The sequence below is a fragment of the Meriones unguiculatus genome, chromosome 12 (assembly GCF_030254825.1).
Source record: "Meriones unguiculatus strain TT.TT164.6M chromosome 12, Bangor_MerUng_6.1, whole genome shotgun sequence".
Lineage (NCBI taxonomy): Eukaryota > Metazoa > Chordata > Mammalia > Rodentia > Muridae > Meriones > Meriones unguiculatus.
The window spans coordinates 87,689,417-87,715,530 of NC_083360.1; the positions used below are offsets into that span (position 1 = coordinate 87,689,417).

Sequence of the window (26,114 nt, forward strand, 5' to 3'; positions counted from 1 at the left end):
ATGGGAGCTGCGGTCATCATAGTTGCTCTCGTCTCCGCCACCTGATACTTTATTGATGTCTTTAGCATTCTGACTTTCATACTGTATCATACGTATTTGTTTCTGGCTGTAATTTTCTAGAGGGCTGTCACTTCCTGTAAGGCATAGATATCACATCTTTATCTGTTTTTGAGTCTCTCCTGCAGGGCTTTGGAAACTGTCAATGAAAGATTGTTGTTTGCTACCACTTGAAGCTAAATTTGAACTGTTGCAGCATTTAAAAGCTAGACTATTACATTTTTAGAGCAAAAACAACTAATTGAGACGGTCTCTTGACTTACCTTAAAGATTCAAAGGTTCTGGGGGTGCTTAGTCCCACACCACAGTTTTACGCAGGTGGCTAGTCTGGAGAGGTCTTGGAAAGGACATGCTCATTAATTGATGATTGATAACAATTCGGTACACTTTCTCAAAGCTAACACTGGCCATTTCCTGTCATAGTTCACTCACATCTGTTCCTTGTAATGCTAGGCATTTGTATTTGAGACTGCTGCACTAGTGACTGTAAAAGGGTCTATAACTTAGGAAATGCTTGATGAATGTTGGCTAGATTAAGAAGAGAGTCATATACATACAGACGTATAGGAAATACAGAAGGGTATCATCCTGAAAGGCACAGGATTAGAGGTGAGGCTCAGTGTAGCGTGCCGTTAGCAACATCTGTTTCCATGATTTTTTCTTTCGTAATGTACAGCTTAATAAGGAAGGAGCTGTAATGTTGATGTGTCAGAGACTAGTGCTCAGAATAACATGGCTTTTTTGGTTGGGATTGCCAGGCTGCCACAATTTTCAAGATGGACATATTTGAATTTACTCAGTACTGTCATTCTTCAGTGAAAAATGACAAAAATAAAATACGATCAAATGGACATTCCGTTTATTTTGGAATGCATGACAATATCTATTCACTTGAAGGAAAACATACAAACAACACCCAACTGTGTTTGAAGACAAGATATCTTTGATCAGAATCTCTGAAATATTCCTTTGAGTTAGCTATCTCTGTAGTAAACTTTATTAATTTGTACATGACAGTAATTTGGAATTTATGAGTTTTTAGTCTCATTGAACTAAAACATGTCCCAAATCTATGAAAGAAAGGTTTGCTAAGCCAGAGAGCAGTACGGATAGCATTTCTTTGGTAGGGGATGTGGCTAGGGAATGAGGAGATAATTACAGAAGAAACACATTTTTTAGTTTTGGTTTTCAGGGAGGTGTTATACAGTAAAGTATTAAGTGCTGCAGTGTCTCATAGATTTCCTTTTGGATCCTCCTCCTGCTACTTACTAGGCATTTGGGTCCTCAGGTTATTTATAATAAATAAAAATAATAAATGAACTTAATTACCAGATAATATATATGTATGTATGTAAAGCACCTGAAAGAAATTTTTCATTCCATGGTTTCTCTGCCTACCCCTGTACATTTTTATCAAGATTTTAACCCATCTCACATAGAAAATAACTAGGAAGAATCTGTTACCATCCTTTGTAGCACTTACTCTTAAATTATTTTGCTCTACCCATTTCCACCTGTTCTTCCTTACTATCATACACATACATACACCATTATAAGCTCCACGAAGGCAGAAACTGTCATAGTTGCTGTCATAGATTAATCCCTGCTTTACATTATATATTCAATACACGTTTGTTGTCTGGCTGGACAACTGAATGAATGCTCAGGAATTACTAACACTCAAGTGAATATGCTTGATAAGGCTGGAACTGAGTTTTTAGTTTGCAAGTCCAAGGGGGAATTCTCTTTCCACTTGGTATTAGTACCAGTATATATTATTCCTAAAATATGCACACTAATTCCTGATGTACAGTGATCACCCTAATTTATGTGGTTTTTGTTTTTAACAGTAATAAAGTGAGTATCTACTTTTCGTAAGGAGGCAGATTTTTTTCCGGAAAAGTTCATTTTTTAAAATGATGTGTGTGGGAATGTGCACCTGAGAACAGGTGCTCCTGAAGAGCAGAGAGGTGTGGGTTCCTTGGAGCTGGAGTTACAGGTAGCTGTCATCTCACAGGGTTACTGCAAGAGCCATTCTTGCTCTCAACCACAGAGCTCTCTCCAGCTCTCTAGAGGCACAAGTGTGGCTCTTCATTCTTTAGTATCTCTTGTGGTCCCAGCTATACTTTTCCCCATTTTTTTTTCTTTTAAAATTTACCTGTTTAATAGACAAAACAAAACCCTATGTCCAGTGTATACCATATTGTAAGCAACTATTTTCATACTTCTAACTATAGTAAGTAGTTCCTTAATGGAAAATGAGAGATTTGCTCCCTGAACATCATAGCACTTTCTTTGCTGTACGGAAGGCACTTGAGTAAGAGGTTGCCATTGAGTACTTACTGAAGAAGCTGGGGCATCGAGTCTGGGGTGACCCTCACACCTTCATGTCTTCTCAGCCTGTCACATGCGTACCTTAAGGACTCTGCCCTCTTCCCTGACCCCCAATAATATTGGAATTATAACTAAAATAAAAACTGTTAGGAATATACATTTTATTCATTCTAGAATCATGTAAATTACTCTATAATCATTCTCAGATAAACATTTTTAGAATGAAGGAATTGAATAATTAGGTTCTAGGTTAAATAATGTGGCAGTTACATCACACTTAAAAGAAACTTTTGATATTTTGACTCTTTAATGATTATAGTATAGCTCTGTAGCTGTGATTTGTTTTTCCAGTTATTTGCTCTTTTAAATTTCTTTTCAGTTTTGGAGTGCTAAATACTTTCCATTGATAGTTCTTAGACACTAAGTTAACATTATTAAACAATAAAAGTGTCACTCTGAAAAATAATTTAGCTGTATGATTTTTACTTTTATTAGTCTGTCATAAAGGTAACTCTGTCCTTTGTGTTATCTCATTATCACTAGAGATTTTTATTTATACTTTAAAATTCAAATTTATCTTAAAATACTAACTTTTTAAAAACTTAATTTTTCCTGTATATTTATCAAGTATGTATTTAGAACAACGCAGTTTTTTTTTCTTTTTGTTTCATCATTTATTAAAATGGCAATCCTTGAAAATTTTACCATAATTTAAAATTCTGGATATAGTTGAAGTAATGCCTATGTCTTACTTAGAAAGACAACATGGCAGTGTCTCTCTGTGCCTCTTCTGTCATATACAGTGAAAAAATAATAAGTTGTGATTTTCTTTCTTTATCTTATTAAGTAAATTATATGGTCATTTTGTATGGAGCTTCCATACTTAAGAGATGTAAAACAGCAATTTCTTGGTTCTATAGCATGACATAGTTCAGAGCTGAGATTAGAGAAACCCCGTAGAGTTGTTAATACTTGAGGGCATCCCCAACTAGAAAAGTATGTGAATTTAGGCATGGGAGGAAGGAAGGATCTGCTTTAAATTTAGTGTAGGGTCACTGAATCTTAATGATAGATTAAACAAGGGAGGTAGAATAATGAATGGGGTATGCTGTGAGTAGCACTAATACCAGAAGTCTATGGTTTGTGGCGGTTTTTTATGTCCTTTCCCATATGGTTTTTGAATAGAGCAGGTTATGGCAGGGATGAGCTAAGGAATAGCTTTGTTAATGAATAAATAGGAGTAAATTTTTAAACAGGAGACTTCAGACAGTTTATTTAAAATGTGTACTTATTTAATGACTCCTGTCGTTAATTTTTCCCCATCTTAATAATACTTCAAGTGATAATGTTAAGGTGTTTCTACTATTTTCTTTCTAAATAAGCTTTATCTGTATTTTAGAGCCAGCCTTAACAGTGAAACCGTTGGGTTGGGATTTTAAGTGCCTTAATTAAAAATTGGTTACAGAGAGCTTGTGAACACTGGCAGCCACGTTTCTTGGAGTTTGATGTGTATTAGGCTTTCGTTTATAGTGTCCATTCGCTTGGTGTTTAGAACCAGTTTCCAACTCTGTTTCAATCAAAGTTAACTAGGTGTGTAATTTCGTGCTTATCCTTTTGTAACTTTGCTCTTGGCCAACATAACTACTTTTCTGAAGATGGTTTCTTGACTCTTTCACCTACATCTTCTAAAGAATAATAGTGAAATCTGATATTGAGAAGTGCTAAGTTAGAATTTTAAAGTCTTATCAAATGTACTATTAAGTATCATGGGGCTGTTCCTTGCAGAAACGTAGTTTACATTTCTTAAGAGAGAGCTTAAGTAGGTTGTCTCTGGTGCCCAAGTTAAGCAGAGTCAAGGGAAATGCAACTCTTCTGACTCTAGAGCTCCAAATGCAAACACTGGCCTAGTTGTTCCCAAACTTTCTTCTTGATGTGGGTGACTTGAATGGTTTATTTTCACTTGATGAACCACACCCCCAGGCTACGTTAGTATTCATGGCAGACCCCAACACTAAGTCCTTTTGTTGTCTTTGTTATTTGCATTTTTTTGTTAAGAAGAAAAGATAAAATTATTAGAGACCTGATTATAGACTGAAGCGCTATTACTAATGGTTCCCACCACTTTTTTCACATCTCAGAGAAAGCAAAGGCTTGGATGGGCAGTAGAATGCAGTAAAGCAAACATAAACAGCATGTCTGAGCTTCAGTGTGATACTGCCAGAGCAGGAGATGATTGACAGGTTTTTCTTCGCTTGTTTTATTTTTCTCCTACATTATAAAAATTCCTATTTGCCAAAAATATCAACATTTAAAATTTTGAAATATTTATTGAACTGTCCTCTTTAGTTAAGAGTGTCTGAAGTCTGCATTATCATTGTAACTTAATCATTAACTAAAAGAAGGATATTTAAGCAACTACTTAATTTGCTTGTATGTATACATAGCATAAGTATATGCTTTAACTCACCTGAAATTAAAAAAAATTCAGTTCTGGGGGTCGGGGGGACAAAAATGATATGATATGCATAGTAGTTTAAAACATTGCTCATATCCTCTCTTTCAGATTCTGTTTCATGTTAGAACTCAGAAGTTGCAAAGACAGCAGAAGCTGTTTCTAGAAATAAGAATTTCACTTATCCAAATCAAAAGTATAAAATAGGAATTGGCAAGAGTGCCCATTGGTTGAGAGAAGGAAAACTGGAATAACGAGGTAGAGAAGACTTGATCGACTGTACATTGGTCAAGTAGACGTAGCAGTATCACCGTGTGTATCTCACCGTATTTCTTTATTCTACTTGGAGGCTTGGAGGGAGACTCGGAAGGCATTGGTCAGTGATCATAAGAGGAGTATTTGCTGACAGGCATATTGATAAAGCTTACTTATTATGTTAATATTCTTTTGTCTCCACCTCCCCCCCGTGTGCGTGCGTGCGTGTGTGTGCGTGTGTGTGTGCGTGTATCTGTATTTGTCTTACCATCTTGCTGTTTGTTTCCTGGTTATTTGTGACCTCAGGAAGTGCCCTGGTACTATGGAGGCAGCATTCATATATAATAATACCCAGTTGCTGTTTGCTCTGGCAGTTGTTCTTCCTATACCTAGAAAGTATGAAAGTTCACAGCCCGCAACTGTATTTACTACTTGGTCAGTACAACGGTTATCAAAAAGCTTTCCTTGCACTTGCAATAGAGTCTGCCTGTAGCTGAGCACTCTCACTTGTCACTACCGAATGACACTGTTCAGAGTCAGTGGTCTCATAGAAGATTAGGAAGTGTGAGTCTATGTGGTGGAGCATGGCCGGAATCTCACATGCTGGGACAGGGGAGCCCCAGGCCAGACTGAGTTATGTAGTGAGATCTTGTCCTGAAGAGGAGGAGGAGGAGGAGAAGGAGAAGGTGAAGGAGGAGGAGGAGGAAGAGGAAGAGGAAGAGGAAGAGGAGTAGAAAAATTTCTTATTTACAATTATAAAAGTGTCAGGTGGAAAGACCTAAAGATAATTTACCACAACTTTTTATTTTACAGACAAAATTCAGGTTAAGAAATCTGTAGTAAGTATGAAAGAATCTAGACTCTAGAGTTTCACAGAGCTAAATTCTACCCTATACTCACCATTTACTAAGTACAGGAAACTTGAAGCAGTCACTTTATGTGAGTTTCAGTTTCTGTTTTTCTAAAAATAATAATACAGTAAAGGTTATTTGGAGGGTGGCGCATTAGTATAAACGAGAGCTGCTTTATTGAAGACTCCCAGTAGCTGTCCAGTCTCCTCCCACTTCAGAACTCAGCATCACCCGGACAATCAATAGGACAACTGAAACAAAACCCCAGGTTGTTCTGGTGTAAGTTTGTTTACTTCTAACCAAAACATCTTAAAAATTCCTCATTAAAGATGAAAACGAAATTATACAGATATGTAAATCCCATGACAGAAAGAAGAAGGTTTAGTGTTTGTTGTCAGTCTTTCTGTTTTTTTTTTTTTTTATCCAGTGATAAAGTGTGGTAACGTATGTGCATGTGTACATGTATTTAAGCAAAAGTGAACATTATTTTGTAACTTTTTGTTTTCCCTTTTCTGTGGCATTGGGAATTGAACCTGGGGCATTGTACATACATAGTAGGCACACTCTACAGCTGAGCTACATTCTCAACCTCTAGTTTTTAAAATGTTAGTGTGTGTTAATGGTACATAATGATTTTTATCGTGACATTTTCATACATTTGTATACTCTATTTCCATCCTATTCTTTTTCTGCTAGCCTCCTTTGTCCTCAGTGTCTTCTTCCCTTTCCTAATAGGTTCACTCTTCTTTCCACTAGTCCCTCATCTATTTTCCTATCTTGTCCTTTATTGTATTATTATTATTTTCAGCCCAATTAGTTTTGTTAGGGCTGTTTGCAGGAGCAAGTGTTTTACAGTGGTGGCTACACCACAGAAGAAATTTCTGAGGGAGGGGTGAGGCCATTTCATCTCTGCCCTCCATGGCAGTGTGTGTTGTCAGTCCCAGTCTCGAGGTCTCACGCTGGACGCCACAGCTGCTGTGAATGCAGGGGTGCTATAGTGCCATTGTGTCCAGAAGTCATTCTTCTGTGCCTCTCCCTGCTTCTATGGCCCTTACAATTTTTCACCGTTCCATAATCTTTTTTGACTGTTGTAGGAGGGGATGTAGTTGTCCTATTTATGGCCATAGCCCCTACTTTTAACACGTAATAGTTAGTAATATTATCTACTTCTATTGGGAAGTAGCTTTTTTCTTTTTTCTTAAAGGGTCAAATAATAAATATTAAAAAGTTTTCAAGCTACAATCTGTGGGATCTATTCCACCCTGCTGACCTGGCAGTATAGAAGTACCGCAGACGACCTGAAAACAAGTAGAAATGGTGAATTTGTACTGCTAGAAGAAGATGAAGGTTCACTGGCCTTTGGAATATGCTCTGCAGGCCCTGCTTTAGTGTAACAAAACTGTGGGCTTTGAATTCCATGGAGGCTTTCTCTCTTACTTCAGGTGGCCTTTAACTCAGTAGTAAAGGTGCTGGAATCTCAGCCATGCAGCATTCAGAAAGTGAGTAAAATGAGTTCAAAGAATACAATTTTTATTTTATTTGAGTAGAAAAGACTTGTCTTTGAATAGAAAGCCAAATCTTAGACATTTCGTTATAAAAAGCCTTAGTGAGAAAGAAGATAGGGTTCCTGTAATGTAGCAAAATCAGGTTCATAAGGCTGCTTTGTGGGTCTGTTGGCTGATTAATGTGAAGCACTGGAGGGGCACAGCCCAGCTGGCTCATTCACCCAGGATCCAGGTGCTCTTTGTTTGGGTCAAGTCCTCAGGTTATTTCCCAGAAAGTCTGCTCATTGGAGGAGAACAAGGAAACAGAACTGCCTTCTGACACTAAGACCTTGGGTATCCTTACTCTAAAACTGCCTGACTAGTTGCTCTCTTCTCTCTCAGCATGGCCACTTTTAGTGTTGCATATTTCATTTATTTAACTATTGTACTGCTGAATATTAGATTGTACCGTTTTGTGTTTTATGGACAGGGCTACAGTGAATATGCTTGTAGCTAAATATTTGATACCATATATGCTGTCCTTGTGATTAACTAGTGTATTGTTTCAGATACACCTTGTTTTACCCACTAAAATTCACAGTTAAAATCAAACCATCTGTGACTTAGAAGTACTTTCTGATTCATGAACAATGCTATGTCTTGTCTTCCTTTGTTGTTGTTGTTGTTGTCCTCTGTTCTTTGAGGGATCTGACCCAGAGGTTTGTCTGTGTTGAACACATGTTTTACCCCTAGTAGAATAGTATATAAATTGAACCAGTAGGAATAGTATATAAATTGGACTTCATAGAATGAATGTTGCCTAACCTAAGACTCTAAAAAATATTCTTATATTGTGGCAGTTATTTCTCTGTCTTACTTACTAATTGGCATTTTCCTTCTTGATGATACAAACTCATTAATTCACTTAATTTTACATGTGGCGGATTTTAAGATAATTTATTTTCTGCTGTTTTATTCACTAAAGACAGTAAACCAACTATTTTCTTCCGTGACATTTATTAGTCTGTCATGAGTTCACTATGATTAGAACTTTAGATGAAAATATTTTTTACTTTCTATAATTGTACATACATAGTAGGCACACTCTACAGCTGAGCTACATCCTCAACCTCTAGTTTTTAAAATGTTAGTGTGTGTTAATGGTACATAATGAGTTTTATTGTGACATTTTCATACATTGTATACTTTATTTCCATCCCATTCTTTTTCTGCAAAGTATACATTGTATACTTTATTTCCATCCCATTCATTCCTTTGTCCTCAGTGTCTTCTTCCCTTTCCTAATAGGTTCACTCTTCTTTCCACTAGTCCCTCACTTTCACTAGAATTTAGTGAAAGATTGTAAATTTACAAGGTTCAAGGATTTCAGTGACAGCAATTTACCATCTAATCCCACCTACCCTGTTAACCCAAACAAAATTTTGGGATTTCTAGAAATGTATTTATTCATAAAAGGGACGGGTCCTTTAAGCATAGACTTTGAAGAATTAAAAATCAGTTAGCTGGAGAGGGATGGGTGCCTAGAGGAGTCTGTATGTACAAGTTGTACATCTTACACATGAAACTGCTGAGAATTACCTGTAGGGCCAGTTACAGCTCACCCTGCTAGGCCCAGGGTATGCAGCATGCCGGGAGGCTCCGGGGACACGCATCTGGCTTCTTCCAGCTGATCCCACTGCTGCTTTGAGGACTTCTGTCATAGAACAGTCATTGACTTCTTCTATCTGTAAAGTTGTTGTTTGCTACTTCACCATTTCTCTAAACCTTTTCTTGCTCTATCACTAAGTTCTTCCTATTTAGCCTATTTAGACATTGGTTATGTCTAGCCTGTTTTCTCATCTGTTACAGACTTTCATATCTTTCACAAGTATGTTTTGAGAGCTGTGGCTGTAGCTCAGCTGGCAAAGTAATTTAATAACATGTTTGAAGTCATGAATTACTTTCATATTACCACATAATTCTGGTGTAGTGGTGTGTACCTGGTAATGCATGCAGGAGAATCAGAATGTTTGAAGTCTACAATGAGTGCAGGGCCAGCTTGGGAAACAAGAGTTAAGAAAAAGAAAACTTTTATATTTAAATATAGACTTAACTTTTAAGTAAAGATATAAACTTATTTTTATTTAAATCCACAACTTAGGTTTGGTTTAAAAATAATGGAATTTTTGCAATTTTTATAGTATTTTTATTCTTATCAAAGTTTCAGTATAATTATCGTGTTTCTAGTGGAAAGGCTTAATCTTATTTTTGGTAGTTTTTCATGATGGCCAAAATCCACTTACAGTTATATGTTATTAAACTAGATTCTCTACTTGATTTACTTTATTTTCAACATCCCAATAATATGATAAAATGCTACCTGCACTGTCTCTTTATAGGGAAAAAGCAAAATACGTTCTGAAAGTATGATAAAAGCAGAATGAAGGTGCAGTTTTGAGAATGAAGAATTCATTTAGAATCAAAAGATGTTAAATTGCAGAATACAGTTGGTTTGAAACCTGGTTGAAAAAAGCACTTGAATTTTATAGGCCTCTTCATTGTTTTTTAGAAAGATGGTATTTGAAAAAAAAAAAAAGAATTTCTTGAGTTACTGTTTTTATGAGGAGAAAATTGCTTGGTCTTTTAATGGTTAATGAGAAGAAGTAATAGTTAAACACTTGGAGCATTGATTTCTGATTTGAATTCTCTAACACAGGCTAGCCCTGGGGGAAGGGGGGAAAGCTTGCTAATTAACATTTGATTACTGATGCCACCTTCTCATTCCCCTTGCACCATCCGGTTTCAAGCGTTTTTCTGTTCAGGAAGGATTTTTATTCCGGTTTAACTTGCATCTTAGTAAAACAAATCCATGTGCAACTGCAATGCATCTACAATATGTTAAAAAGAAGAAAAAGAAAGGTCTTAGATATGTAGTACGCGTTCAAAGCCTGTTCTGAATCAGAAGCCTTTCAGAGCACCAGGGATTGCCAGGAAACTGGAACTCAGCCTGGTCTGTGTGCCTTGTTTTGATTTAAACAGACCATTGCAAACACTTACTTGTTCCATGCAGTTGCAGTTCATAGTTTGGTATATTTTAAATCTGGATAAGCTCTACTATCTCCAGAGTGCCCCCCCCTTTTCTTTTCATAGTGAAAAGCACATGGATGCCTGTCAATTTTTGAAACTTTTTATAAAGACAATGATGTATACTGGTATCATAATTCAGAAAAGCCAGAACCAACTAAAAGCTGTTTTGAACCCATATCATTAAATGTATTTTCCTACATTAAAATGTTTAATAAATAAAAACTAATGGTCTCAGTTTCAAAGGTTATTAATGAAGTGAAATGAAAAAGTTGTAACTGTTAACACATAGATAGCAGTGTTCTGGCAAGACTGGACTCACTGAGGACATAGTTAAAGGAATAGTTACTTCAGAAATCATTGTGACAGGCTTAATATTTTAAAATTTGATCTTATGAGGAGAAATAGTAATTAGGTTTTTACTAAAGTATAAGAAAAGTAAAGACTCTGAAATGTACTTATCCAAGAAAAAAATTGATTTAAAATATTCATATCTTTATTTCTTACCTGAAATTATTTTCATTTTTATTTTTGATGTCTTTTATTCACTGTACTGCTGTTCTTCCATTTTGGGAAATTGCGGCTAGAGCCTTAATGTTTGTAAACTCCCTCATTATATCTTTGTTTTGCATATATTTAGATCTTCTTATCTGCACTCAGGGTTAACGCCAATATCTTCAGGAAATCATAGGATTTTATAGCATTGAAAAGCAGAAATGATCCTGTTTTAGTCTCTTCCAAGGTTGAGTGAACTAAATCTCAGAAAGCCTGTGCCAATTTGCCCACAGTGATAGCCGTGGGATTAGAATTAGAACACTAGTTCTGCTTTTCTTATGCCACAACACATACCTAGATGACATTGAGAATTACCTGAGGAAAGTTTTGACAGTTTTATCAGTATTCAGTTCACAAGCGAGTATTTTATTGTAACCGACAGTGTTATCTACTAAGCTTTATACACCTTCCAGTTTGCAGTTGGAATAGCTAAAAACAACTCATTTGAGTGTAATCTTACTTGAGTCTAAATTTAAAATTTTACCATTTAGAATTTTTCTCTAAGAAATTCTAATGAAATTTCACTCAAAAAAAAGAAAGCTGTTAGAAATTTTAAGTGAATTTAAAATGAAAGTTTGGGGAAGATGAGTTCTTACGAATATACTTAACATTGAACATGCCCTGAGAAAGCTGTGCTTCTTCCAGTGCTGTGTTTATTATCAGAATCTCCAGAGATATTGAGGAACTAGGGACTTTGAGTAGAGATAATTAACATTTAAAAAAATTAGTTGTAGCATGTCGCTACATCAGCAATGAAAGCAACTGACAACAAATTCTGTACCTTTTCAAGTTATTCTGGTGTGTTTGTACACTCACATACTTGTATCTAAAGCAGTGAAGAAAAGTTCTAAAAAAATCTAGAAAGCAAACAAAAGAAAAAGTCTATGGTTTGTCTAGAAGTTGTAATTCAAATATAGTGTAGTTTGTTTTAATGTTTAGCTGGCAGCCAAAGTATTTATTACATTCCTTCAGAACTAAATGAAACATTTGTGTGGGTTAGCAGCCTAAAATCTCATATATTTAGAGCTTAACACAAAGCAAGAATTGAAAAGATTCTGAAGGTTCAGCTTGATTTTGAGCCAGTGCTGAGCAAAGAAAATGTGTAAGACCAAAAAAAAAAAAAAAAAAAAGGTCCCGTAGGAAATTGTATCCAGTGAAGTGCCACTTGTTCTTCTGTAACTGGAATTTAACAGTCTCTAAAGATGAAACTGCATCAGAAATGTGACAGTGATACCAGCTGAGCATGTCAACTACAGCAGCCCAGCCTCTCTGTGTTCATTTATTCTACCTTTCTCAGATGCTCAGAATTGTTTTCTTTCTCCTGTGTTTCTCACCCATCCCTTTTTGCCTTTCCCCCTCCATTTCCTTTTTCTGTTCTCTCCATCATCCCTATCCCTGGATCTTTTGCCCCACTTCCTCTGCTTCTCACCCCTGATTTTCTATTTAGTCTCCCTCCTTCTCTAGAAGAACAGCGTGTCTTTGATCTGTTTTATAGGAACTTCAAATTCATCTGCATCATTTTATACACAGCTGGGTTTTGTCCTTCAGGTTCCTCAAAGACTACTTTTAAAAAAAATAATTAATTTTACATTTGATTTGTGTAGTTTTTAGTTTTTCCCTCACTACACAAATGTGATTTAAACTTTTTAATCAGTGAAGACAATGGAATTTTTTATATCTTTCATTAAGTTCACCATTTTGGTGTTTCTACTACAACTTTGCTTTATAATGGTAAAAGTCTGCCTATGGTTATAGCACGGACTTAATTTTAAAAAGCTAACTTGTTTTCACTTAAATTGCTGTTTAGTGATTTAGCCTAAGCTTTCTTTTGCCATAATCTCAGAGTACTTTTTGAATTAATTTAGCCTTTGCATTGGAACAATCAAACATTAGCTTAATATGCTTTACATGGTACTCTCAAAGCTAAGTTTCCCTGCATTAACTGGTTTGTTCTATGACAACTTGCTTAACAGATGTCATTCTGGGAAGGACAATGAAGCCAAATACTTGTGCAATGGCTAACATTACTCTAACTTTGATCACTTTTGTTCAGCACATCAGTCTGTCATTGTGCTTTATACCAACATAGCACTATAGCCAGAACATGCTTTTCAGGCTTAGAATAGCAGAGGAATGCCATTCAGTTCTGTGTAGTTATATATGAGTTAATGAAACAAAAACTGCTGTTTATTTCATGATATTGTATCATTATAGTTTGCAATTAAGGTAGAAATTAAGGAATTTCACTCCAAAGTTATTTGTTTATGCACCCATCAAGTTTGTGCAAGTTTCCAGTGCTGGGGTAACCTCCCCACTTTCCCAGCACACACACAGTTTTTCTGCTTTTGTTAAAAAATAACTGATGAGCTTGGTGTATCTAGGAACTCAAACGTAAGTTTAAGGAAAGCAATTTTTTTCTCGAAGTCTAAAGATTCCTCATGCATTCTTTTCTGTCTTTTCTTTATGAATGTAATGCTTTGGATTGTTGAAGCCCATTTGTCCCTGAGAATACTAATATTTAAGTGTGATGAAATAGACTCAACTAGTGAAAGTGCTTAAAGGCTGGTCCAGTTGCCTTTGGCTAAGTTGTTGGCTTGGTGAGGACTCATCAAAGTTTCCAAAGTTGGGACGACTGTAAGCGAAATACTGCATGGTACCTGAGCATTGCTAAGGGACTGTGGAGAAAAGCTGCTTGTTTAAATTGAGTGGGGGATCAAGCCCTGTCCTAAGCTCCTCAGAACTCACTTACCCCTCTCCACCACCCCCAAGTGGATGTTAAAGATAAAAATAGATTGAGTTCCATGTTTTGTTTTGGTTTTTCCTTGGTATGTGTACATTTCTGCTTCACTGGAAGGGTAGCTTTGATATGTTTGTATATAATACAGAGTAATATGATAGCAGTGCTGAAGCTGAGAAGCATGGCACTGCATTTAGAAGATGATTTAGTTAGTAGCGCCTGTCAGTGGCCATATTAAAATCTTAGCTATAGACCGTAAGGGCAACGTCCCAAAATTAACCCAAATGTTAGAGAAAACTGAAGAGCTAGGTAATGTGGACTGCCTCCTCATTACTAGAGCTAACCACTCTAATTGGAAATGAAGAATAAAATAGGATTTGTTTGCTGTTTAGAAAAAAGCGCTAAGAAATTAAAGAATGCTATGACCCTGGCGTGGGGATGGCTTTGCAGGGGTCTTCTAAACTGTTCAAGCTGACTCCTTAGGGTTCTTCTGCCCCACAGTGGACCACTGCCATCAGCAAGATATGTTCCTTCTTGTCACTGGATAGCAGAAAGCTGTACTCTGTACAACCTCGTGTTTATTTTTGACTTGACTAGTCTCTTTTTAAAATGAAAGGTATAGAGTTACTGTTAGGCTTGTTTTGAGACAGGGTCTTACTAAGTAATTCTGGCTGTCCTAGAACTCACAGTGTAGCATTTATTTTGTTTTTAGGAGAAGCTAAGATACTGTATTAATGAAAACCTCATTTTTAAAGTTGGAATGATTTCAAAGAAATCACAAAACCTGATTTATATTGTTCTATGTCTTTGAACTAAAACACAACTTCAATCCCTCACTCCCTTCAACCAAAGTTCATCTCTTCTTTTTAATGGAAACTTGAAATATACTTTTGTTTGAATCATTAGGTTTTAAAACTGAATTACTTAAAAACATTTGTAAATGTAATAAGCTCTCAGTGAAGCATTATCTGAAATTTCCTAACAGAAAAAGATGCTTGAATTCAGCCAGTGATCAGAAACAGTCAGGATGGGTGTGCAGCGAGGACTCGGTGATAACAGTGCATACTGTCCTTGCAGAAAACCTGAATCCAGTTCTGAGCAGCCGCATGGCGGGGCTGACGAGCCCTTGTCACTCCAGCTCTCAGGAATCTGGTGCCTGCAGCTCCTGAGTGTACCCACGCTCGCATGCACATTTTCTACCTGCACAGACATGCACACACTAAAAGCATCAGTCACGAGAGCAAGTTACTTCTGGAATATTACTTTACGTAGCCTCACTGGAATTCTGCTCTTAAATTTATGCCATGTTTTAATTTGTAAAATTTTTCAACTTGTGTTATTGTAAATTGTTGTTTTGAAGCTAAAGGAAAATATGAATTAGTGTTTTGTCTTTAAGAAATGAACTAAAGCTACCATTATTTTACATTGTAAAATAATGTCAATCCTGTTTTAATTATGTCGCTTTCTTTTTATAGGTAAAGAGAAATGTGTATGACCTTACAAGTATACCTGTTCGACATCAGCTATGGGAGGGCTGGCCAGCCTCTGCTACTGATGACTCAGTAAGTTACAGTCCAGCTTATGACTTCCCCGGGGCAGTAGAGTTGGCTTTTATAGGCAGAATCAAGTGCTTTGAGCTTTACATTAAAATAACATTTATTTATGTCAAGTCATGTCAGAATTTTAAAAACAAATTGTAATAATTTGAACATATTTGCAGAACAAATGTCCATAAGCCCCACACATTAATATACTGGTAATGATATGTGTCAGGGTCAGCGACTTGTTATTACTTAAGTCGACTTAAACTTTTCCTTGATGAGAATATATTGGGTTGTTATTAATAAGATGTTTGGAGTGAAGGAAGAATTTCCTAAATCATAGATATTTCAAATCAACCTACCATACATTTACAAATACGTGTCTGTGTATGTGTGCATATGTTTCAGTGCTCTAGCACTTTAAAAATTATTATAGTTTACAGTTGATATAAATATCTTTAGATAGCTCTATACATTTCACTACCATAAGAAAATCAGAAAATATTAGGTTATCTTTCAAAATACCAATTTATAAATACTTTTTATTATAAATTTGGAAACCTCTCTGCTCTTTTCCCAATAATTAACTCTTTTTCCAAAGGATAAATGTTACCATCTTAAGAAGCCCACTGATGTGAAGTTTTGGCCCTCTTTCCCCATATTTACTTACCTGCCTGCTCTTAACTGTCTTGCATTAGGGTTGGTTTTGTTGTTGTTTTAAATATTTTGTTTAGTTTTTGAAGTTTATACAGTATATTGGAGTCTGTGTTGGCTGACTTGCTGAGCATAAGGCCTGTGCTGAAGGATGGTTGATAACTCATTGTCATTCCATTGAAGAAAGTGATTTTTTCCTCTCCTAGCAGCTGTCATTGCAAGTAACTTCCTAGCTGGGGGCGAGAATTTGCGCCCACTCTTGTCTCTCTGTACTGAAGTTTTGCTTTACCTAAATTCGTGTACCGGGTAGTGCTCACAGTCTGTGTGAGCTTGTACGTGCATCAACCCTCTTGTATCTGTGAGGCTGCCTACCATTTCTGGCTCACATAATCATTCCACTCCTCTTGCTCGTAGATCTCTGAGTCTTGAGGCCCGGGGTATATGCAGACATCTGTCTGCTCTAGGGCTGAGTGCTCTACTGTCCCTCATTCTGTGTACACTGTGCAGTTGAGGGTCTCCATCAGTCCCTGTCTACTCCAAGAGGGCTCTTCTGACCCGTGGCCATGGCAATATGCCATTAGGGTTCTGTCACATTTTGTTTTATGTGTGTGTTTCTATTGGTAGAGGAAAGAAGAAGGCATCAGGTGCTCTGGAGCTGGATTTACAAGGAGTTTGGAGCCACCCAGTGTGGGTGCTGGGAACTGAACTCAGGTCCTGTGAAAGAGCAGCAAGCGCTCTTAACCTCTGAGCCATCTCTCCACCCATAACATTTTAAAATGCAAACAGGAGGATGTTTTAGGAATTCTAAGTTAAATATAATTAAAAAAAAATAATGCTAAAAAGGGATCGAGGACTTTGTAAACATAGTATAATACCTAATCATGATTGTAGCTAAGAGATGAAATAACTTTTCTTATTTTTCTAATAAATACTATGTGTGTTTGGACAGTTACTATTCTTCTGCCATTGCCACCTAACATTTTAACACAAAATCTTTTGGAAGACACGATAACTCTAGGATAGTGTTGATGAAGATGCTATTTGATTCGAGCTACTGTGTAAACCATGCGCCTTTGGAGAATACTGTGTGGGTTTCAAACATTTAAAACAGTCAGAAACACTAGTATTCTTTGCTAGCACTTGTATTATAGTATCTCATTGGAACTATTGGTTGGTTGGCCATTGCCAAAACCAAAGCTATAACTGTTGCCTTTTTGTTTTGTTTGCTCACTTTGGTGTTTTTTATTTGATTCTTTTTTTCCTGTCAGGATCTAAGAAGTCAAGAAAAAGCAGAAATGTTCTTAGTGTTGTCTAAAACTCATTATAAGACATAAATACCATCATTAGAAGTAGATAGTTACTATCATAGTACATTACTACAATTCTCTATATCCCAGTCACTTTCTACATTATTGTCATTATTATTATTATTATTATTATATTGGCTTTTTGAGAAATGGTTTCTCTGTGTAGCTTTGGTTTGCCTGGATTCTCTTTGTAGACCAGGCTGGCTGCAAACTCACAGATGTCCTTGCCTCTGCCTCCAGAGTGCTGCGATTAAAGGTGTGTGTCACCACGCCTGGCTTCCACCAATTTTATGAAAACTAATGGTAACATATTTATACTGTGTGACTTACAGTAGACAGTAAAGAAATCAGTCAGTATTGTACTCAATAACTCAAGTGTGATAACCAAGAATTGACTGATTTGAGCATAGGAAAAAGTATCTGAAATTAGCTACAAAATTACCTGCGGAGTGAGGAATGAATGAGGATAGAGGCAGTTCAGATTATCCATCTGTTGAGCAGTATTGGAGCTGAGTAATATATGTGGCTTATAAATGTGAAGTTTACTATAATTTAAAGCCAATAACAAGCAGAAATGACATAAAGATAGAAAATGAAAATGATGGAGAAAGTCTTAAAATGCAAGGCTCCATAAGCTTCAGAGTAAATCTACAAGTTCTGAGTTTAGACAAAAAAATTGTTTTTGACTCCAGGAAATAAGCTAATTAAGTTACAAACTCAAAAGTAACACAAAACTAAAGCAAAGTATGGCCTGTTCCTTGATACCTATGCAGTCTGTGCCTTGATTCATTGAATTAGTTTGAGTCAGTCTTTATGAGAGTTGTAATTTCATTATTTAGGAAAATCAGCAGGTTAAGCTCTCAGTAAGCAGAATTATAGCACTACCTGGTGCTGTATCTGTCACAGCAAGCATGAGAGGGAATCCCCATTAAGCTTTATCCTGTTGCCTCATTATTCATATTTGCACCTTTTTTCAGGACCTGTGAAGTGGTGCCTGCCCACACTTCCCAAAAGCAAATGTTGCCACATTGGCAGAATGTGCCTTGAGCTGCATGGTTTGACACAACAAAGATGTTTAGGGCCAGGTGGCTTCTAGCTGGTGCCACTGCAGATCCGCTAGCTCCAGTGTCTTGAGTTCAGGCCAAACACGTCATAACTGTGGTCTTTGGAGAGAGTCTAGCCAAATAAATGTCAGAAACTTCTGTTTCATTAGGACCGTAAAAACAAGCAAAGCTAGCGCTTTACAAGAAATCCGTATTGTTGCAGGTGGTGTTGCTTTTGTACTTACTGAAAACACTCAAGTGGAGGCATCTGCTACAGAACACGGTAGTCCTCACAGCTTAGGCCAGGAGTTGGGTACAGCTGAGAAATGTCAGCTGTGTAAACAGTCGAAAATGTGTTACCAACAAAAATATAATTAACATCTTTCCAGGACAGTGTGCCATAACTTACTATGTAGGGTGGCTTCACATTCAGTGACAGCACCTGAAAACCTGCTTCTCATTGCCAGGCTAGAAGGTGGACCACAGAGGTCTCTGAAAGTGAACTCTGTACTCGTTGTTTGCACAGTAGCAGTTTTTGTGTGGCTTTGACTATACAGAATGTGATTAGAGTGGCCTCCCAGTATTTATGGAAATACTACAGACCAGGAAAGTAATCTGTTTGGGGAGATGGGAAATATTATAAACTTAAGTTAGAGTAAATTGAATTGAGCATTTTAAATTAATAAATGTTAGGGCATGAAGTTTTCATGACTTTGACCTTTTCTCTTTAGGAAGGTAAGGAAGGATTAATTTATAATACTTCATTTATGTTTTCATACTGTATAAAAAATACTCTTCAGTATAATGGTCATTAATTTTTTTCTTAGAAACAGGACAAAGAAATGGACTTTTTATAATTAGATTCTTGTATTGTCTTAAAGGATCTCATAACCTGATAGACTTTGGTATTCTGCTATTTTCCAGCTACAAAGTAAAGTCAGCAAACCCTGAAAACACTGTTGCAATTTCTTCAGACTTAAAAACATCTTCTTGCTTATAGCTCTAGTCTTGGGACATGAGATCCTGTACACCACCAACAAATTTTTTTTTTAAAGTTCCCTTTGCACTCTTACATAGGGAAATAGGGATCAGAAGTGGCCTCCGCAGTAGGGGGTGTTTTCAGACTGGTAGTGTAGTTCAGCTTTGAGAACAGGGACTCTCAAGGAGGTGACGTCTCATCTTGCACGTTAGCGAGGACGCCCTTGGCTTCCAGACAGTCAAAGTAAGTTTAGCACTCCCAGTGATGTCTAGACATTTTATGAATTCAGTTTAAATATATGGTCATCTGAAGTAATGCTTAGTTTTGATGTTAATACTTATTTTCCTTTTTCTTTTTAAGGTTACCAGTGATCTTCTGTAGTTCTGTCATTGAGTAAGGGACGTTATCTCCAAAAATGAGATATGACAGCTTAAAATCAGAGGTTAGAGAGTATGCGTTTGTTAGGCATCAAGAAACAAAAAGTATTTTCACATCAGCAATGTAAGATTGCACAAGCAAATCTGGTTCACAATGGCATCTCTATAAAAATAAAACAAAATTTATACACACACAGTCCGTACACACCTTTTTAATCATAATAAAAAAATATCTGTGAGTGCCCCTTGCTTTGAGCTTTCTGACGGGGACCATTTTCTTCTGTGATTTCTTCCTAATGCCTTGTGGTAAACAGGTGTCAGGTGAAAGCCGGTTTCCTGACTGGTGCCCTGCCCTTACAGAAGCTGCTGTTCTGCTGCAGACGCCACAGCTACCAAGTACTTACACACTGACATTATCAACTCAGTACATTTATAAGCTTCTGTGCAGCCACCCTAATCCACGTCTGTAAGCCTAATATTTCTAAAGTATATCATGGAATGACATTCAGCTTATCTTACTTATCTTCACCAGGAATCCAATATCCTCTTTTTTTATGTACAGATTCTTATGCTGGCATTCAGAATCCTCCATTCTTTGGTTTGAAAACTTTCCATCCAGGTTCTTTTTTCCACGCAGGCCAAGATCGAATGGTGTGAGAGAGAGGTGTCAAGAAATAATAAATTAATGAATCGGAACACAAGTGAGCAAACCAATCTGAGTTGATTGAATTTCAACATTGCTATTATTTGGATAAATTGCATAAGGTAATTTGTCATCTACAACATGAAAGCAGTATTTACATCTTTGAAAGTTTATTGTAACGATTCAGTGGTTTAGCACATTAGGTCACATAATGTGAAAGTGTCATTTGCTTGTTTTGTTTTTAAAGTAAGATCTTCTGCAGCCTGTTCTTGCTTTGATTCTGTGACCATACTCCTTCAACCTCCAGAGAGTTGGAAATGTGTGTGTGTGTGTGTTCCACTGTGCCCTAGCATAATGCTGTCATTTTTATAGGACAGATTAGTTACATGGATTTACTTAATGTAAAGGACATGCATGATGCAATGCAGAGATTGGCAGCTAGGACTGTCAGCCCAAAGCACACTCGCCTTCTGTCAGTTCACGTCGGTAATGTTGAGCGGGACACACCCTTGCTGTTTATGCATACATTATATGTAGTTACTTCCCTTCTGTTGTTGGCATGGCTGTAGTTGTAACAAAAACCTCCAGGCCCACAGAACCTGAAATATCCACTCTAAGATCCTTTACAGTTTTCAACCCCCAGTGTAATGTCTGGCATTTAGTAGGCATTCAACAAACATTAACTCCTTTTCCCTTGAGTAAACATCTTCTTTATATCATATATACACTCAGATTCAGAAGCATTCTTTGAGTAGCTTCAAGGTCATCTTATGCTATTTAAATTACTTTGTTAACCTGTCTTAGGGCAGCTAGATTGGGGCAAACTTTGGACATTTTCCCTGGCTTTTTATTTATTTGGCAAGGTCATCATAATGTTGCTTCTGAATGGTGGTGAGACTCAGTAGCTTCAGGAGGTCACTGCCCCTGTCAACATGCAGAATCTTCTCCAAATAACACAGACAAAAACTAAACAAGAGTAAGAAAAATTTGAAAGCAGTTAAAAAAAGAAGTTTGTCTTTAAAAGGCAAGAAAAGTTGTGAAATGGACTTTGTTCTGTACAGAGTAAGGAGTTAGGAGCACGATGAGCACACTCAAGGGAAATATTGACTCAGTAAATAGAAGGGAGAACACATAGACGCGAGCTCCCAAAAGGAACTTCATAAGCACTTAGATGAGATTCTCCGAGTCTTTCCGTTTATGAAAATCTCAGCCTTTTAGTGTTGCTTCTGCCTATGAAGTTGTGACTTTTCTTCCTTGTGTACACAAATAAGAGTGATAAAATGTGAAACAATGTTACTCCAAGGTATTTGTTTCAAGCTTTTCTGTCCCGGGAACTTCAGGTTCCCAAGTACTGAGATTACAGGCATTTGTTACCACACACAACTCTTAGGTGCAGGGGTGTGATCACAGACAGTTGAAAGCTTTGAAAAAGGAGCAGATTCTTCTGTGATAATCTTGCATTGTTCTTGGAGGAAACATAACAAGCCCCACAGCTACATTTTGTCAGAATGCTAGCCGAAAAAGTTTGCATAGAGTTTCCATCATAGAGTTTTCATTGAGAATAGCTGCCAGCAGAAAGGACTGGAAAGAGTTGAGTGCTTACCCACCATAGCCTCGTGCCTTAGTGATACACCTGGCATTCAGCAGATACTGTCAAAAAGAGTTATGCCTTAGTGGAGTGAATAAACTAGCTCTAGACTGAAGACCACTTGAGAATTTTATTTCTTGAAGCTTAAGATAAAACTCAAAAGCAAAACACAGTCTAATATCCAATCAAAAGTTACTGGGCATATGAACAAGGAAGGCAATCTGACCCACAATCAGGAAACATGTCAATCAGAAGACATATGCGTAAAAGATATTTTGATAATGAAATCAGCATGTGTGAACTTCAAACAGCTATTAAACATGCTATGAATTTGCCTAAGGATTTAAGTAAAAAGACCAAGTTAATGAGGAGAAAACAAATATATAAAATACAATAATATTTCTAGAGATAAACAGTACAGTATTGGAAATGAAAGTGCCATGACATAGGATAAATAATGAGAGCACTACACATTTGGTACAGCCACTTTGGGAAACAGTGGCAGATTCTTAGACAATTAAAAGCAATACCAACTACACATACCCAAAGGGAATGAAAAATGTCCATTTCACAAAGACTTGCATTTGTATGATTGTTAACGAAATTGGTACAGGTAAGAGCACTTTATCCCAGAATAATAGAAGAGGTGTTTGGGGACAAGAACTCACTCATCAAAATTTCCAGGATGTTAAAGTACAAACTCAATACAACAAACTTAAGTTAAAAGGTAGGTGCATGTGAAAAAATGCCTGGACAGGTTGTCACAGCAGTGGTGCCCTGATCCAGTGAGGCTACCTACTGATATTCTTGTCTACTGAACTAGGCAGTTAGAGGTTAATGAGGTTGTAAATGACAGCCAGATTATACTTTAGTTTGGTAGCAAAATTTGTTCATACTCTGCACATTGTGTTGATTTTGCAGACATTAAAAATGCATATGGACAGCCAGCCATGGTGCCTCACACCTTTGATCCTAGCACTCAAGAGGCAGAGGCTAGCAGATCTCTGTGAGTTTGAGTCTAACCTGGTCTACAGAGTGAGTTCCAGGAGAACCAAGGCTACATAGTTAGAACTTAGCTCAAAATAAACAAACAAACAAATAAAAGCAAAAAGCAAATGTTACAGGGTTATGGAGGCTTGCTCTAAGGTTCTGTAAAGCCACTAGGTCCGGCAGCAGGGTCCTTTTCATTATATGAATTTTCCAGTAGGCACTGCACGAAGCTATGAAGGCTAATCTGGGTTTCTGTTGCTGTGATAAAATAAGAAAAAAAAAAAAAAAGTAACATGGGAGGGAAAGCTTTATTGCAGTTTATAATTCTCAGGTACCAGCCTATCACTGAGAGAAGTGGCCACGGAGGAAGTCTGGCTTGCTCTTCATGGCTTGCTTAGTTTACTTCTTACAGTACTCAAAATCGCCAGCTCAGGGGTGGTACTGCCCCTACCCACATCAATCGCGAATGTGCCTCAAAGGTCTGTAGACCAGTTTAGTGAAGTCATTTTCATTTGCAGTTCCCTCTTCCCAGATGACTCTAGTTTGTATTTAGGTGATACAAAACTAGGCAGCACTTTGCAGTAAAGGCATGAGGATATTATAAATATATGCCAGAAATGTGGGGTGTCAAGTGACGAACACTGCAGATACCAGTTCAAAAGGGAGGTCGTGTGTGGTGTAGACAGTAAAGCTATAGGGGAAAGGCTAAGTTCAGTTGTTAGAGCTCGGGCTATGCCAGGTCAGCCTCCGGTCCCAGGTGCAGAACTGAAGGCTTTGGGGTTTGTCCTGCTGCGTTTACTTGGTTTGATTTTTTCCCCCCTGTGTTCTCAGTCCTTTCTTTTGGAATAGGAATATTTACTCTGCCATTGTATCTTGGAAGTATATAACTTGATTTTCTTTAATTTGTATTTCTATTTTAGTCAGGTTATTTCATTTACTATTCATACATGCATACGATGTGTTTGTATACAATTAATCACTTCTCCTCACCATTTTCCTTCTAGCTTTATGTTGTTCCTTACTCCTCATCCTCTTAATTTAATACTCACTGAGTTCCTTTAGTGCTGCCTGTATGTGCATGGTGTGACTGTAGCATGGACAGCCTCTGGGCCCACATTCCTGAAGAAAACTGACTTCCCTTGTTCCAGCAGCCCCCAGCTACCAAGAGGGGTGGTTCTTTATAAGCTCCATTGTCTACGCTGGGATCTTGGCTGTCTTGAGCGTGGGCAGGTCTTATGCCTGCAGTTTTTTGTTTTTTAAGCTCATCTCTTCAACTGTGCGTTTAGGTCTAGTGAATGCTGGCTCCCTGTAGACATCAACTCCCACTTCTGAATAGTGTTGAGGATTCCAGAGACTGTTTAATGCAATTCTGCCATTTAAAAATTCTACATATATATGTGCATGCACGAGTGTGTGTGTGCGTGTGCGCGTGTGTGCGCGCACAGTGCATGTTTTCATGCATGTGAGTGGGTATGCGTGCAGGCACATGATGTGTGAGTGACAGCTAAATACTTTGCCAGAGTATTTATGTGGACCTCAGATAACAACTGTATGGTCGTTCCCTCCTTCTGCTTTTAAGTGGGTTCTGGGGATGGCACTCGGTTGTCAAGCTTGTCAAGCTTGCTTGCTCAGCACTCGCACCCGCTGAGCTGTCCGACTGGCTCCCCAATTCCAGTGTTTCCGTGCAGCTTCATAATCATCCTATTTTTTTATATTCTGGGGGTATTCTTGTGGTTCTGGCTGTCAGAGCAATCATCTGTGTGTCACACACAGGCCTACTGCAGAGCCTTGCCTTGCTCATTAATCTTACAGACCTTGGTACCATATTTGTTCCGCCTCAAGTTTAAAACTCTCACTGTCAATAACACTCAGTTAGCTTGGAGTGGGGAAATGTGCTGAAAGTGGTATAGTTTCCTTGCAGTTCTAGTTGTAGAGGGGCAATAGATAAATTAAGATGAATTTTTCTGTTTAAATTGTTAATTATTCAATGAAGGAAACAGAGAAGCCAAAAATTGCCTTGATTCTTCTTTTTAAATTCTAAGGTTAGCACTAATGTCTGAATATAAGTGAACTTAAAAATTTCACCATGGCGTATTTTTTTTAATGTGTCTGTGTTCTTTAGTAGAAGCCATATTATTAATAAGGAAATAGAGAATAAATAGAGTATGTTTTACCAGTTATTTAGATAGTGTTTAGTGATACTGAGATATTTATGCAATGATATTTACTTTGTAAGTATATTTCATGTATGTGATCTTATTTAAATCAAGTAGTAGATTGTGAATAAATAATCTGACAGAAGTGTAATGCATAGTATGCTCAAGTACACAACAAGGACATTTGTTCAACCATGTTTGTAGCAGCTTTATTTGTTCTAGCCACAACCTGGAAACAACCCAGATGTCCCTCAGCTGAGTAATGGATACAAAAATTGTGGTAAATTTACACATGGAATACTACTCAGCAATTAAAAACAAGGAAATCATGATATTTGCAGGGAAATGGTGTGATCTAGAAAAGATCATCGTGAGTGAGCTATCCCAGAAGCAGAAAGACATGCGCAGTATATACTCACTTATAAGTGGATACTAGACCTAAAAGTTAGGATAAACATATTAAAATCTGTACACCCAAAGAAGCTAAACAAGAAAGAGGACCCGTAGTAAGATGATCAGTCCTCACTTAGAAAGACAAATGGGATGGATATTGGAAGTAGGAGAAAACAAGAAACAGGACAGGAGCCTACCACAGAGGGCCTCTGAAAGACTCTACCCAGCAGTGTTAAAGCAGATGCTGATAACCAAACCTTGGGCAGAATGCAAGGAATCATATAAAAGAAGGGGGAGTTAGTAAAACCTGAAGAGGACAGGAACTCCACAAGGACCAAATATATCTGGGCACAGGGGTCTTTTCTGAGACTGTTTCTCCAACGAAGGACCATGTTTGGATATAACCTAGAACCCCTACTCAGACGTAGCCCATGGCAGCTCAGTATCTAAGTGCGTACCCTAGTAAGGGGAACAGGGACTGTCTCTGACATGAGACACCTCCTCCCCCCCCCCCCCGGCCCCCGAAGGAGGAGCAACCTTGCCAGGCCACAGAGGAGGACATTACAGCCAGTCCTGATGAAACCTGATAAGGTAGGGTCAGATGGAAGGTGAGGAGGACCTCTCCCATCATTGG

At 37.5% G+C, this 26,114-nt stretch overlaps 1 protein-coding gene across 1 annotated transcript in view; it reads left to right on the plus strand.

Annotated features, from left to right (window-relative positions):
- Nucleotides 1–26,114, plus strand: part of Faf1 (Fas associated factor 1) — a 294,629-nt gene that overhangs the window by 112,630 nt on the left and 155,885 nt on the right. Inside the window, exon 8 of the mRNA XM_060366116.1 lies at nt 15,285–15,371. Coding sequence (XP_060222099.1) covers nt 15,285–15,371 — 87 coding nt within the window. The remainder of the gene's footprint in view (nt 1–15,284; nt 15,372–26,114) is intronic.